General features: G+C 39.9%; 1 protein-coding gene across 1 annotated transcript in view; it reads left to right on the top strand.

The window, feature by feature from the left end:
* Positions 1–2,242: 2,242 nt before the first annotated feature.
* The window catches only part of cldn15b (claudin 15b), a 46,705-nt gene continuing 31,502 nt past the window's right edge, over positions 2,243–17,445 (top strand). The window contains exon 1 of the mRNA NM_001040314.1: positions 2,243–2,624. Coding sequence (NP_001035404.1) covers positions 2,408–2,624 — 217 coding nt within the window. The 5' untranslated portion in view covers positions 2,243–2,407. The remainder of the gene's footprint in view (positions 2,625–17,445) is intronic.

Genomic DNA, 17,445 nt, shown 5'->3' with positions numbered 1-17,445 from the left:
GGGATAGTTTTGCTTTGTTAAAATCCCCGAGAATGATTAAAACAGAGTTCGGGTGTTGTTGGTCTATCACCGTGATCTGATCAGCTAGTTTCTGAATGTAAACACTGATGAGGATGAACGAGCAGAACTCACGCGGGGAGTAGAAAGGCTTACAGTTAATAAACAGTGCTTAGAGATCTGGACAGCACATCTTCTTTAAAACTGTTACATCTGTACACCACCTTTCAAGGGAGATTTTAATTCCAGCTGCAACCCATCACTGGGAAACCCATACACACTCATTCACACACATACACTACGGACAATTTTCAGTGTACCCAATTGACCTGTACCGCATGTCTTTGGACTGTGGGGGAAACCGGAGCATCTGGAGGAAACCCACGCTAACGCAAGGAGAACATGCAAACTTCACACAGAAACGCCAACTGACCCAGCTGAGACTCGACTCAGCGACCTTCTTGCTGTGAGGTGACAGCACTACCTACTGTGCCAGCGCGTCACCTATTGTTTAAAAGTGTCATAAAAATGCTGCTATGTTGATGTGCATACCGCACATCCGGTCGGCTGCTTATCAGATCTAGACTTTACCCAGTATTTTCAAAGGAATTTCTGTGCTAGCCTGTTGCTACTGATGGCGCTAGTAGTTACACCATCGTTCATCTAATTTTACGCTTGAACAACTAAATGAATGCTTAAGTCTATTTAACTGAATATTTTGTAATTATCTTACAACATCAATGCTGTTAAAACGACCTTGTGAAATAGAAAATAGTCACATTAAGCTAAAACCAGAAGTTTCTCGTTGGCTTGAAAACTCTGCATAGAGCCTATTGTGCATAAATAATTTTGCTCCAAATCCCTGTTAATGTCTAATCTTTGTGCTAACGAATGTAAGCAATGTTACGAACACAGTTGGGCAAGCTACTTCCAAAATGTAATACATTATTAAAGTTACTGTCCTTATTTTATGTATTTGTTTATTTGTAATTGGTTACATTACACTATTAATATCTCAGAAATGCATTACACTACTTTTGTATAACTTTTAAGTTACTTTAATTAAAATAAGCACAGAAGTATGACTCTTATGAATTAAAGTAAGAATTTTCAAAAGTACGTCAATGTTTTCAAATACATTTTGCTATTAATTATAATCATTCTGATAATTTTGTTTGCACAAGAAGTCTGATAACAGCCAGTGCTCCACACAGTGATCTGATCATTTGACACATTTTCTTTTAAATTTATATTCATAGCAATTCATCTTTTACACACACACACACACACACGCACACACACACACACACACACATATATATATATATATATATATATATATATATATATATATATATATATATATATATATATATATATATATATATATAATAAAAAACACATTTCTGCACACAGGATAAACAGTAAAAAGGAATATTAATCTGGTGTTTCGTTTTCCTGAATAAAAGGAATAACCAAATGAACGAATGATACACAGACTGGGGAATGGATCTTTCAGTGTTTCTTTAATGTTTCATTGTTTATTTATAACATTGTGAATCAAGGATTTTGAGTGTATATTGAAACAAATAATGATATTAAAATGTATCTTTAATGTTGGAATTTCATTATATCAGTGCACGAAGATATGAATAAGTGAATTATGATAATTAAAATGTTATTTTTCTATCTAATGGATATAATGCTTTTACAGGTGGAGGAAATATTTATTGTGCTGTTAGTATTGAAATAAAAATTAGATGTTTTTAACTATTGACCAGTCATCTAATTAATGATGTAATAAGCTTCACTGTGGAATAAGAGGGTGGAGTGAGAAGATCGCGTCAAGCACTGAGGAAGGCATTGTGCTGAAACATATGTTTTTTTATCTTCTAAGAATGTAAAATAAACATACAATGTATTTATTTAATAAGTGTAAATCATGACCTTCTGAAGGATAAATTGTAACCTGACAAAAATATTTAATGCTGAACTCAAGAACTATCAACGAATTTTTATTTTTTAAGATAGAGAATAAGTTGGTACACTATTTATAACTGGCAGCTACCAGGCTTTAAAATCCAATAGCTTAGGTTTATAGACTGCATGCTGTACAATAAAATCATAAAAGGCCCCCGGTGTTCACTACAAGGTTAAATTCCATTTATTGGTTCAACATATCTGCCAGTACACTCTAGGTTATTTGTCACTACATGTAGCTAAGAGCCTTGATTTGGGTTGATGATTTCTGTTGACTTTTGTCAAAACTCTCGACTTCTATATTAAATCTATATTTCACAAGTAAAACGGCAAGACAAGCAATCTATATCGCTTGGAATGTGCACTATGGACAGCAGAACATAGACTGATCTCTAGCCACCTTGGAAATACCTTAGAAAGATCAAGAAAAATGCAAAATATTCTGCAAATATTTGCACTTTTATTGGGTTTTTTGGGTTGTGGGTCTGCTGTATTATCATTATATAATCACTATTGGAAAGTGTCTACAGATGATGATAGTGTCATTATCACCTCCAACATCTTTGAGAACCTCTGGATGTCCTGTGCAGATGACTCTTCTGGCACTTTCAGTTGTCGGGATTTTCAGTCCTTGCTTGCTTTACCAGGTAAAACAACATCTATTACATTGGAAGTAACAATATAGATAAGAAAAGGTTCACACTTTAAAATAAAGATCCATTGGTTAATGTTAGTTTATGTATTTACTAACATTATCTAAGGATGACTTATAGAATTTTTAATGGTAATTTACATTATTAAAATACAAAATTGTGTTTAATTAGTTAATGTACTTTGAGTTAACATGAACTAACTATCTGTAACTACATTAACTAATGTTAACAATGTTTAATACATGCTGTAAGAAATGTATTGGTAATTGTTAATTTATGTTAGTAAATAACTAATTGAAATACCAATTACCCAATGGAGACTTATTGTAAAGTGTTACCAGAAAAAGTATAAAAATTCTTATGAGGTATTATGTTTGGTACAGCTGAGTAATATTGCTTTTATACGGTTCTATAAACATGTAAATAATATAATCTTCAAATCAGAGTGATACAGTAACAAAACAATGAGAACCATTATATTTACAATTCTAAAGTGTAAATATAATGAATTTAATGAAATTAATAAAAAAAAACATGATTTTACATAGATTATAATAGAAGTCAGTATTTTATATGGCTGATCAAACGAATTGTCCACAACAGCCAAATATAAACTTAAAATAAAAAACATCTTTGTTAGCACAGTAACAACTTTGTTTAAAACAATAAATTGCAAGCATATAAATACAAGATATTTCACTACAATAAAGACATCAAGACTTAAACAGTTTTCAGAAAAAAATGAGGAAAGACATAGTTTAAGACATTAGGGTCTTGCAATATATGCAAAATTTTATGCTGAGCCTGAAATCGCATACTTCCATACTATATAGTATGCTAATAACACTATGCGAGCGAAGTAGTATGTCCAAATTCATAGAATTCAAAAAACATTGCCAACAACACCTTTATCAGTACAGAAACAAGGGGGTAGGGGTCAAAGGGGTTAGGAAGAGGTAGAAACTGTGTCTAATCCTAATTATCCTAAGAGTGGGAGAGGAAGTAAAAGAAAAGAAAAAAAATATTTTTAATACTTATTTGTAATTTCTCCTTTTGTTCAATTTGATCCTTTTTCTGTTTCATTTTTATTTTCATCTCTTTTCATCCCCAGTTGCCTTTGACAGCTATATGTTCTTGTGAACAAGCTTGTACTAGAGTGAGTTACATGTGAAGCAAGACCCCGACCAGTACAGCAGCATAATAAATTATAACAATTATTTGAATTTTAAAATAAAGGAGGCACAAAAAGGATATCACATTCTTACACATACAAAAAAAAAAAAAAAAAAACTGAAAAATTACATGTACATAAGTATTCACAGCCTTTGCCATTATTAAGCTCTAAATTGAGCTCAGGTACATTTCTTTCCATTGATCATTCTCGAGATGCTTCAGTAGTTTAATTGGAGTTTACTTGTGATAAATTTGGTTGATTGGACATGATTCAAAAAGGTCTGCACTATTTCGGGTTGACCGTGCATGCCAAGGCACAAACCAGGCATGAAGACAAAAGAATTGTCTCAAAGTACAAGGCTGGGAAAGGTTACAAAGAAATTTCTGCTGGTCTGAAAATTCCAATGAGCACAGTGGCCTCCATCATCCAAAAGTGGAAGATGTTTGGAGCCACCAGGACTCTTCCTAGAGCTGATTGGCCATTAAACATGAGTGATCAGGGGAGAAAGGACCTTAGTCAGGGAGGTGATCACTAACCCAATGGTCACTCTGTCTGAGCTCCAGCTCTTCTTCTCTGGAGAGAGGAGAACCTTACAGAAGGACAACTATCTGTGCAGCAATCCACCAATCAGGCCTTTATGGTAGAGTGGGCAGACGAATGCCACTCCCAGCCTGGAATTTGCCAAAAGCCATCTGAAGGACTCTCTGACCATAAGAAACAAAATTCTCTGGTCTGATGAGCGTAAAATGGAACCCTGAGTGATTGCCAGGCGTTGCGGTTGGAGAAAACTAGGCACCGCTTAACACCAGGCTAATACCGTCCTTACAGTGAAGCATGGTGGTGGCAGCATCATGCTGTGGGAATGTTTTTCAACAGCAGGAATTGGAAGGTCTACTGTAGTCAGGATAGAGGGAATGATGCAATGTACAGAGACTTCCTGAACGAAAACCTGCTTCAGAGTGCTCTTGACCTCAGAATGGGTAGACGGATCATCTTCGAGCAGGACAATGACCCAAAGCACACCACCAAAATATCTTTAGAGTGGCTTTACAACAAATCGGTGAATGTCCACTTGGTGAGTGGCCCAGTCAGACCCCAGACTTAAATAATATTGAACACCTCTGGAGAGATCTGGAAACAGCTGTACATTGTTGCTTCCCATCCAAAATGATAGAGCTTCAGTGGTACTGCAAAGAGGAATGGGCAAAAATTCCCAAAGACAGGTGTGCCAAGCTTGTGGCATCATATTCAAAAAGACTTGAGGCTGTAATTGCTGCCAAAGGTCCATCAACAAAGAATTTAGCAAAGGCTGTGAATACTATGTACATGTGATTTTGCAGTTTTTTTTTATTTTTTTTTTATAAATTTGCAACTGATTCAAAAATTATTTTTTTACATTGTCATTATGGGGTAGAACTTACAATTGTGTGTAGAATTTAATAAAATAAATTAATTTAATAAATTTTAGAATAAGAATGCAACATAAACAAATGTATTGTGTAACAGAAATTAGCTAATTTTATTAATATTAATAGACAACAATAATGGTTTATTCTTAATTAATAATATTCTGGCTTAAGCTTCAGTCAATTAGGTCAAAAAAACATATGATTGTATATGATCCTGCCTGCGCGACCGAGCAGACTCTTAGATTATGAATATTAATTATCAACAATAACGACTTATTATTAATTATTAATATTCTGGATCAATTTATTGTTAATTTGCCCAAACAAACAACTCGAGCTGACATGGTAATGAACTATTCATTTAGAAAAGGGAATTGTTGCTACTTTTTGTAAAGTAAATTAATCATTTATAAGTTTTAATCAACTTATAACAGCTAGGCAGGGGAATCTGTCTTTCAGTGACATTTCCTTGTGAGGCAAACAATACAATTTATTTGATTATAATGGGATTTATTGACTAGTCAGACAGAGATATCGAACAAACGCATGAACATACATTAAACATAGAACAAAGGTAAACCACGTAGAGATATCGGGTCTATACGGGTCTATGAAACATGTACAAACAGAGAGAGATAGCAAAGCGCGGAGATATAGATTTCAGAAAAAGAGTGGCAAAATCTGGTTTCAGTTCCTCACACACAATTAAGGATCACCAAGATTATAAAAAACACATTTTTAATAAAAGGGGCACAGCTTATTCGCATAACTAAAAATACCTGGACTTTAATGTCTGGGGTCTCTCACCTCTCATGCGAGTCTCTCTTCCGTCGGGATGAAAACTCCTTTGATGTCCTTCTTGATGCGTTGAGTTTGTAATACAGTTCGGACGAACACGATCGCAAACTTTAACTGATATTACTTTGCCGGAAAGAAAAGAAAACGTGGCGGGAAAATACCATGCGGCTTAGAAGAGCCGCTGGCCCCTCCAAGGGGACACCTTTGGTGAGTTCTTTGTCCGGACTTCTCTACAGATGTTGGGGGTCAGCCCGGTTATACCTGCGGGTCACGTGACAACCCGTTCAGCATTCTTGAGCATTCATACTCTGCGCATCATGTGTTGTAAAATGTCAAGAGCATTCTAAAGACACCAAACACTTCCACAAGAACATTAACATAATTCCCACACTTACCTTATTTAAACTAAAAAGGGCCAAAAAGAACAAATTTGTATCAACTTTGTATGAGGAATTACACATTATACACATTACAAAAGTTAAGTGTAATTAAACAAGAGATTTGGGTTCTAAAAGTCTTTGTTTAATCTTGAGGAATGTCTTTGTCTGTGAGCAGAAGGCTGACTAAAGATGTTTTTTTTTCTCTTTTATCTTATCTGCCATGTTCTTTTGAAGTCGGCAGAGAGTGGTTTAGGTTAACTTGTCAACAAGAAGTCTAGGCCAGACTTTTGTCACCGAGTGATTTGAATTGTCCTGGAAATTGAACCCAGACCGTTTTCATGGAATGTTAAAAGGAATGTTTACCTCCAGAATACATGTTACAATATGTTACCAGTTATGTTACAATTGTAATGTAATGTAATGTGTATTTATATAGCGCATTTATTGTGTATGGCCATACACCCAAAGCGCTTAAAGAGAAGCGCTATGAATACTTTCTGGATGCACTGTACCTGAACAACTAGCTCAATGTGCTAAACAATCCATTACAAATACTGAGGTTTTATGTTCAAACCAGTTTAGGGCAAGATTCCTGAGTTGTTGTTGTTTTTTTATATGCTTATTTGACAGTATGCTTGTATTTCTAACACATGCTTTGAATGCACATCAACCTCATCAAGCTCTAAACTGCATTTCAAGCTGTTCATGCTGTGAACTTGCAAAACCTTTCAAACTTTGGTTCAAATCTTCCACACGGTACATCACAGATTTACTTCTCTTCCAGCTTCACACTATTTGCAGCTTATCAGGTTCCACTCTGTGTTTTAAGTTCATCAGGCTCCGCGTTGTATTTCAAACTGACCAGGCTCCATGCTGCATTTGAATTTCACCAGGCTCTGAACTACATTTGAAACTCTCCAGGGTCTGCAACTTGTTTAAGCTTATTTTAATTATTAATTTAATTAATAATTGAAACAGTTAAATATAAACTATTAAAAAAATTAATTAATTGTATAAATTGTGTAATGTTCAACAAGTTTCCTAAAATAATTCAAAACCAAAAATAAGCAAAATATATTCATTATGTGCTTGGCCCCTTAATCACTGATTGCAGCTATATTATTAAATTTGCTGGTTGTAACTGTAGCGGCTACGAGGTGTAACAGCTGAGAGGCTAAACTAGAGACATGATTCGTGACGCAAACATCAAATAAAAACATAAACAAGGGAAGGAGTTGTTTTAAAGTCGTCTCTCATTTATTTTCCCAATAAAAACATATCTTGCCATTTTGCCAGGGTAGCTTTGATTTGATTTTGATCAAGAAAGAATACTTTTGACAATTTTTGATTTTTTTGAAGCTTTGTTAGGTACAACCATCTCCATCGTTTATGAACGTACATTTTGTCCTTCTTGAATTGTTGGTGGTAGGGATGGAGGAGTCCTCAGAAGTAACAGATGATTAGGTGTTAATGCTTTTAAATCAGTTTGGTCAGTGGATGCTTTGGTTATTGAACAATTATTAATGATAGCCTCCACTTCACAGAATACAGTTTGATGTCCTTCTTTATCCAGATTCTGCAACCAAGGTAGAATTCAGGATTTTTTGCACAGACTAAATTCACTACACTTCTTTTGAACTTTACCTTAAGGAAGCCAAAGTAATCTACCCCAACACAGGTAAATGGTGTTTCATTAGGAGTGACTCTATCTGATGGTAAATCTGCCATCTGTTGACAACCTGGAAGTGCATTCAATCTTTTGCAATTAACACACTTTGACAGTATTTTTCTTATAGCTGTACTCCAATACACCAATAAATCCAATATTTCTGCTGAAGTTTGGCTATCATGACCAACTCCTTGGTGAATGAGTTGCAAAAGGATTTTTGCAATGTGAGAAGTTTTTGGCAAAATAATTGGATGTTTCGATTTTTCAGGCATTGATGCCCTACTTAAACGTCCTCCAACCTGCAGAACATAGTTTATAAATATGGCTACTCTTCTTTATACTTTCACTGCCATTCAAACAAGCAAGCTGATCCGAAAACACCTTTTCTTGAGAATGTCTAATAATTTCCAATTCAGCCATCTCAAGTTCTTCTAGAGCAGTGGTCACCAAACTTGTTCCTGGAGGGCTGTTGTCCTGCAGATTTTAGCTCCAACCCTAATCAAACACACCTGAACAAGCTAATCAAGACCTTACTAGGTATACTTAAAACATCCAGGCAGGTGTGTTGAGGCAAGTTTAAGTTAAACCCTGCAGGGACACCAGCCCTCCAGGAACGAGATTAGTGACCTCTGTTCTAGAGGAAGGTAAGGTTGTTCAAGTTGGCCATTAATATTTCCAAAGGAGTAAGGTGAAGCTGCAGGCCAGGAGACCCAACTGCATGCTCAGACCTGCGCGCACAGACCTGTACTTCCAGACCTATAGTTTTCTCAGACAGTGCCATCTGCTGTTGGGTGGAGTGAAGCAGCAGGTACAGAGACCCAACTGCACGCTCATGCTGCGTTCACAGTAGACGCGGAACGCGCGTCAAGCGTGAGTGATTAACATGTTAAGTCAATGCAAATGCACGAATAGACATCCTGTGCGTGGTGCGAATTGAGAGTTTTGCACATTACGCGCGAATCGTTCGACTTCGAAAATCTGAACTTCAGCGGACATTCGCGCCACATTAACCAATTAGGAGCTTGTTCTTGTGGGGGCGTGATTATGACATATCGCCTGTTGTGGGTGTCCCAGAGGAAGTCCTCCAGCTGACACTGACAAGAAATTCATCAAACTGGGCTGGGCTCAGTCAGAAGCACCGCTGAAAGCCTCCGTCATCCAGGATCAGTTTCTGGAGGAGTTTATGAGTTCACAGAGCTGGATGCACCTCTGAAAAGATTTTGTGAACTCAGACACGGCCCTAAACGTATCAACGCTGTATTTCAGCCTTTATAAAGCACATTAACATGTGTTATTTTCTTCATAAAACCCATGTTAGCCATTTAGCTACAAAGCTAGAGTCACCGGGCAGACGGAAGCCCTGTCCATCATACGAATCCGCATCTGTTCTGAAAAAAATTTGAGACGCCCGAATGAAGTGGATTTGACGCGTGAATGAAGGGAGTAAACTCAAATGTTAACGCAGCTAATTACGTGAGAATAGCACGATTTATCTGCGCGTTCCGCGTCTGGTGTGAACGCAGCATCAGACCAGCACTTTCTAGCAAGTAGCAACATCAGAAACGCCAGTAAGGTTATTTATTAATAAAGCAATTCCTGAAAATTACCAGGTTTTATGGCATAAATCAATGTGGTGTAAAATATTAAACTAACAAACAATTATTTCAGTGTTTGACTTGATCAAATAGGTGTCAAAAGAACATTATTTTATGATATTTACAGCTTGCTCTTATTTTATGTATTATTGTACCATTATGGGACAATTTTCTAGCAATGTTTTCTGGCAAAATGAAAAAACTTTAAAATAAAAATATTAAAATAAAGAGTATAATAAATAACACAATTATTATTTTTAACATATTTTAGTGGTATGTAGTCTAATGTTCAAATTACTGTATTATCTGTCTGAAAGTGCTGCCAAAGACAATTACAGTAACACAATAACAGTTTACCAATTATAAATAAGTTCTGTAATGATTACAAATATGCAATATATAATAGAACAGTGGTTCTCAAACTGGGATACGTGTACCACTAGTGGTACGCAGGCTTCCTTCTAGTGGTATGCAGAGGAATAAAATATGTCATGTACATGCAACACACATTTTAAAATTTATCAAAAATGATGTATATAATATGCCATATATGACATATAGCCTACATTTCTGAGGTAATCTGCCACGTTTTTTTAACTGTCCAGAGTTGTAGCTGCTTTACTAGGCCTACTACGCTACTGTATTTCAATACTGCTCATTTTGGTGGTACTTGGAGAGACAATTTTTTTCTGAGGTGGTACTTGATGAAAAACGTTTGAGAACCTCTGTAATAGAACAATATAATTTTGGAAATCAAAGTATAATTTAATCTGCATATAATTTACAATATGAGCTCTCTTAAGTTAAACCAAAAATAATTTGCTTGTGGTGTTTTTTTCCCCAGATTGATATTACAATTTAAAAAGGGGGGGTCTCTGCCAACACCAATACAGTGCACCAAATGCTGCAGATATTTCCAGTTTTTTTTTTTGCTCTAGAAATAAAAAAAATCTCCCCAACAAGAATGTAAAGCATTTATTTTATTTGATGATATTTTCTACATAAAAAATAATTATTACTCCAATTAATATTTTTTTACCATTTTTCTTTGCATTGTTTACAGCTTGATGACTTGTAGGACCTCATGAAAAAATACACAAAAATTAAGTTTGTTGTGAGAAAATTACTCATAGTACTATAATTTATTGTATGTTAAGAAATTTATTGTTAACAAATGTCTAAAAATATTGAACTGAACAATATATATTTACAAATACTATTAATAAAAATATAACAGAGTTAATACAATACACCAAAATCAAAATAGTATGTTTACTATTTCATATAATAAAGTATTCAATCCTAGTGTAATAGTTTTAGTAGAAAAAATGGTTTAAATTACAATTTAGAAGCAGCTAAATTCAGGTTCCCCTTCGGATGGGGAACTTCAATACTATAAGTGGATTTTAATCCACGAAATGGGGATTTCGTTTTGGAAAGCCAATTGTCTGAAAGAGTATATAACGGGCCAATGAAATGCCAAATGAGTTGGCAGCGTAAGCTTGCGCATGTGTGCCTTATTGCCAATTAGCTCCGCAAATAAGCACAGGAAAAGCAAGGAAACGCCATCCTTTTCGCTTCAGAGACTATTACAGCCTCCTGAGAGAGTCGATGAGGGTTCCTCCTGCTATAATCCAGCGATTCTGAGCGAACGAGCGCATTCTCCCGGCCCAGAATGTGTACGTGCAGCGGCAGACGATCGAGCTGGGTTTCTCCCTTATCTGGCGTTCTTTGAGTCCGGTCCTCCAGAGCGGTGCGTATAAAGTTGCAACTTCACAAAAAGAGAAACACAGTCGTGCAGCATGTCCTTTTCAGGATGCCGGTCCGACCGTGCGTTTCTGGATGCGTTTCTTGATTTCTACGGAAATCCAGGCCCGCTTACCCCCCTCGGTCAGGTGAGCGCTGTCAAAACTGATCCTGGAACGGACATGTTAGCTGTGCTTCCCGGGCTGCTTCGGCCGTGGGTTGGAGATGGTTTATCCCCCAGCTCCGCGGCCGGACCGACTAGATGGGTGCTACGTAGAGGACCAGAGGGCTAAGCCTTTAAAGCCTCTCGTCCCCTTCTTCCCGGAGGTGCACAGTAGGCTCATGCAGTCTTGGAGGGCATATCTGCTGCTCCTTGTTGAAGGCACCTGCCTACGAGAGCTGCTCCGCCCCAGCCTTCAGCGAAGCAAGAGTGTCGAGCACCTCGAAAGCAGGCAGCCCCCACTTCCCAGAGCGCCGCTAAGTCCGGTAAACGGACCGCGAAGCGTCCCTGGGACAGGTCATCTGGAGAAGAGGAAACTTGCTCTTTCCCCGCTGGAGGGCGGGTCCCCATTTCCAACGCCACTTTTTACTGCCATGATAACATCAATGAAAGAGCACTTTTCCACTTTCCCTGATGTGACAGCCCGAAATCTGCTAGTCTGGGTTGCTATGCTTCTAGTTCGCAGGTTCGGTGCTTTTCACCAGTGGCTCACGAGGGCTGGGAGGACGGTCTCCTTTCTCCCACCCCTCGAGCCTCCCCTCCGGAGTTTGGGTGAGGAGTGAGAGCAAATCGCCTCCAGCTCTTCTGCGGGACCCTTACGATTCCCGGATCAGCACACCCACTCCGTGCTGCCCCACTGCTGGTATGTCAGCGATTGTAGCGATGATTCCATTAGGGTTTTACAGCCCGCACTTCATCGTGCCCAAAAAGAGCGGTGGGTCACGGGCAATCCTAGATCTGTGCATTTTGAACCGCCTTCTGCACAAGCTGCCGTTCAGAATGCTCACGCAGAAGCGCATCCTTCCGTGCCTTCGTCCTCTGGATTGGTTTGTAGCAATAGACCTGAAGGACACATATTTCCATGTCTCCATTCTTCCTCGCCACCGTCAGTTTCTGTGGTTTGCATTTAAAGGTCGAGCTTGGCAATAAAAAGTCTTCCCCTTCGGGCTCTCTCTGTCTCAGCGGGTCTTCACCAAGCTTGCGGAGGGTGCCTTAGCGCCCTTTCCGCTCGCGGGCATCCGCATACTCAATTATCTCGACGACTGGCTGATTTTTAGCCCACTCTCGGGAGCAATTGATTAAGCACAGAGACAAGGTGCTCCGGCACCTCCATCTGTTGGGGTTTCAGGTCAACCGAGAAAAGAGCAAACTCGCCCCGTGCAGAGGATCTCTTTTCTCTGGCTGGAGCTGAACTCGGTCACCATGACAGCGCGCCTCTCCGGAGAGCGCGCTCAGCTAATGCTGAACTGCCTGAGAGAGCTCGACAGCAAAATAGTGGTCCCACTAAAATTATTTCAGAGGCTCCTGGGGCATATGGCATCCGCAGTCGCTGTCACGCCGCTCGAATTCTTCCATATGAGAACACTCCAGCACTGGCTTCATGATCGAGTCTCCAGACACGCATGGCACACCGAGTCACTGTTGCTGCGCTGTGTCGCCGCGCCCTCAGGCCTTGGAACGACCCCTCCTTTCTACAGGCCGGAGTGCCTCTAGGACAGGCGTCCAGTCATGTTGTTGTTTCAACAGATGCTTCCAGCATGGGCTGGGGGGCTGTGTGCTGCGAGCATGCAGCTGTGGGCCTGTGGAAAGGAACCCAGTTGCATTGGCATATCAATCGCCTGGAGCTGTTGGCAGTGTTCCTCGCTCTCCACCGTTTTTTTTCCGGTGCTGGAGCAGCAGCACGTGCTGGTCAGGACGGACAGCACGGCGGCGGTGGCGTATATCAACTGCATGGGGGGTATTCGCTCTAGCCGCATGTCTCAGCTCGCCTGCCGTCTGCTCCTCTGGAGTCATCCGCTGCTAAAATTGCTGCGCGCCATTCACATTTCAGGCAAGCTCAACCGTGCAGCCGATGCGCTCTCACAGCAGCCTTTACGTCCTGGAGAATTGAGACTCCACCCCGAGTCTTTTCAGCTGATATGGGCGCGATTCGGGGAAGCCCAGATCGATATGTTAGCTTCCACCGAGATCGCTCATTGCCAGTTGTTCTTTTCCCTGACCGAGGGCTCTCTCGGCACGGATGCACTGGCCCACAGCTGGCCTCGGGGCATGCGCAAATATGCATTTCCCCCAGTCAGCCTGCTCGCGCAGTTACTGTGCAAGGTACGAGGAGGACGAGGAATAGGTTGCTGGTTGCGCCCCTCTGGCTCAACCAGATCTGGATGTCAGAGCTCTCCCTCCTCGTGATGGCCCTCCCTGGCAGATCCCTTTGAGAGAGCACCTACTCTCTCAGGGACAGGGCACCATCTGGCACCCTCAACCCGATCTGTGGAACATCCACGGTGGTCCTTAAACACGAGGAAGACTAAGGTAACCTACCGATTGTGGTGGTTAATATCGTCACTCGGGCTAGAGCCCCCTCCTCGAGCGCACCTATGCCCTGAAGTGGAGTCTATTCACTGAATGGTGCGTCTCTCGCAGAGAAGACCCCCGAAATTTGCCAGATCAGCGTTGTGCTTTCTTTACTCCAAGAGAAGCTTGAGAGGAGGCGCCCCTCCACACTCAAGGTTACGTGGCTGTCATCTCCGCTCTCATGACGCCGTGGCTGGCAGCACTGTGGGAAGGCATAACCTCATCATCCGGTTCCTCAGAGGCACTAGGCGAATTAATCCACCCTGCCCCCCTCTAATGCCCTCTTAGGATCTTGCCCTCATTCTCACGAGCCTGCGTCAGGTCCCTTCGATCCTTGACTCAGTATCTTTAAGATTTCTGTCCCTGAGGACAGCTCTGCTTGTCGTGTTGATATCGATTTAGAGGTTGGGGACCTGGAGGCATTTTTCGGTCAGTGACTCATGCCTGTTATTCGGGCTGGCTTACTCTCACATTCCTAAGACCTGCCCGGGATATGTGCACAAGGTTCCTACCACACCGTTAAAGACCAGGTAGTGAGCCTGCAAGCGCTGCCCCCGGAGGAGGCAGACCCAGCCCTTTTCTTACTTTTTCCAGTTCGCGCTTTGCGTATTTATCTGGACCGCACTCAGAGCTTTAGATCATCTGAGCAGCTCTTCGTCTGCTATGGTGGTCGGCAGCAGGGAAATGCCGTATCGAAAGAGAGGTTGGCCCACTGCATAGTGGATGCCATATCCCTCGCTAACCTGAGCCAGGGCGAGCCGTGTCCCCCGAGAGTGCATGCGCACTCCACTCGGAGCATCGCATCCTCTTGGGCGCAATATATCTGAATCCGTAAAACTTCTTTGAAGTGGGATAAGTAAGGGCCAGGGATCACGTTGGAAGACCTTGCCACTATTTGATGCAGGAGCGCTCACGCTATGCCTGGCTATCCTCTCATCGGAGGCGAAGGTAAGGTGCAGTCATTATGGTGTTTTTCAGACATTTCCCCATTTTGTGGATTAAAATCTACTTATACATTGAAGTTCTCCATCCGAAGGGGAACGCTCTGGTTACTGAAGTAACCCTCGTTCCCCGAGGATGGGGAACGAAAATGCTATATAGCATCGCCATAATGATTGTTCCTTAGCTGTAAGTGTCAGTCTCTTCAGCTTAAAAGGATGGCGTTTCCTTGCTTTCCCTGTGCTTATATGCGGAGCTAATTGGCAATAAGGCACACATGCGCAAGCTTACGCTGTCAACTCATTTGGCATTTCATTGGCCCGTTATACACTCTTACAGACAATTGGCTTTCTGAAACGAGATCTCCATTTCCATCTTTAGTAACCAGAGCATTAGTCGATCTGTTAAACAGCATGTGGCACTGTGAAGGTCTGGAAGTGCAGGTCTAGCCGTTTGAGCGTGCGGTTGGGTCTCTGGGCCTGCAGCTTCATAATGTTGTTCCAAAGTGCTACCATGTTGTTTATTCAAATCCAAATAATCAAAAAAGCTCTCAATTGTTTTCTCTTCTGACTAAGGAACAAAAGCAGGTTCTTTAATCTCAAAATTCAAGCTACTGCTTTCTTTAAATGGAACCAAGGCCATGAGAATTTCTGTCACCCGGTTACAAATACTCTGAATTGAGTGGTTTCATTCTTAATAAACTTAAGAATAGAAGACCGAATCTTTGTAGCACCAATGATCTCTCCCTCTAGATTTTCAAAAAGCACAATGGGCTAAAGAATGCCCATTAACCCTCAGGGTTTGAAGACTGCATATACGCAGTTTTGCTTTTGCAAAATAAGATAAACACCATTTATTCCTTCATTTCTCTCTCAGCAAACTGTTTTTAGAAATGCATCAGTAAAATGAACTGAAACTCTGCGAAAACAAAATACACAGACATGAGACATATATCTGTAGAAAGCTTGAAATTTCGACTTTTTAATGCAGCAGGTGTATGTTGACAACAAACATTGTTTGACAAAGCAATCAGTATAAAACCAACCATATGTCTAGTTTCTCAGTCCAAGCTCATTTTTTTATGTGGCCACGCCCACAAGGCTTTGTTACTACAATCATCCACTTGAGACACATCCCACTTGAGTCTCCATGTAAACTTCTCCATGAATACTTGACAGATACACATGCGAGACATACCTGCATAAAGCTTGGAAGGTGCACTTTCCAACACATTTTGAAAACAAATGTTGTCTCACTAGGTAATCCATAGAATTCTCTCAACAGAGCACGCATTATGCACGCTCTTTCCGTGTCTACCATTAATACAAACGATTTACTTGTACTTGTGCAAGCCCACAAATAAACCAAGTGCTCTGGCTAGATGCTGATTTATTCAGAAGGTGATGCTTGTTATTTTACCATAGTTTTTTTATTCATTTTAACATAGCTTTACTTTACCATAGCCTTATTTGGGCAATATATGTATATATATATATATATATATATATATATATATATATATATATATATATATATATATATATATATATATATATATAAATAAATACATATATATATATATATATATATATATATATATATATATATATATATATAAAAGGTCTTAAAATATTATTTTGATTTGAAGTAATTCTTTTTCATGTTTAAAATATTATTTATTCTTGTGTTTAAAGCTTTCGTCATTACGCTATTTCAGTGTCTGTCATTCAGAAATTATTAGTAAATGCTGGATTAATGCACAAGAAAGTTTTTATTACAACAGTTTTGCAAACATGTTTTATACCATTTGAAATATAATTTTTTAGTGCATGCTGTATAAGTGCACATACAGTGCTTAGCATAATTGAGTACACCCCTATTTTGAAAACACTCCAGTTACCCTCAGAGGGGGAACGGAAACACTATGTGGAAACTTGGGGAAACAAATGGTGATTTGGTCAGAATCCAATCATCTGAAAGAGTATATAAACGGGCCTATGAAATGCCAATGAGTTGGCAGCGTTAGCATGCACAGCTGTCACTACTTACAATCTGAAATAAAAGCACAGATAAGTGAGGGAGATGGCATCCACAGTTCAGAGGGTATGTTCCAACCACTGTTTGGATACGGCACTTCCCTTCTGCCGATCACCGTAACAGATAAGATAAATTAACAGATAAGCTGAGTATGGGACTGTATAATACGCAAAGTGTGATACAGTTATAAAGGGGCTGGGTCTGCCTCTTCCATGGGCAGCACTTGCAGGTTCACTACGTAGTCTTAAAAAAGTAGGAACCTAGGGCACCTAAGTGGGCCGGAGTCTCATGAAAAATTTGAGAGTGGGCCGTCCAAAAACGCTGGCACATTTCGCTGAATGAAAATTCTTCCAGATACCCACTCATTTGAAAGATGTCAACACCACCAGCAGAGCTGTCTACCTGGACAGAAATCTTAAAATAATGAGTCAAGTGACTCAAAAGAGAGATCTCCAAGTGGGTATGAGCGGGGAACAGGATAAATTAATATCCATGT

This window comes from Danio rerio, chromosome 5 (assembly GCF_049306965.1).
Source record: "Danio rerio strain Tuebingen ecotype United States chromosome 5, GRCz12tu, whole genome shotgun sequence".
In the NCBI taxonomy this organism is placed as follows: domain Eukaryota; kingdom Metazoa; phylum Chordata; class Actinopteri; order Cypriniformes; family Danionidae; genus Danio; species Danio rerio.
Note: the sequence above shows the minus strand (reverse complement) of the source record. Positions and strands in the feature narration are given on the sequence as shown.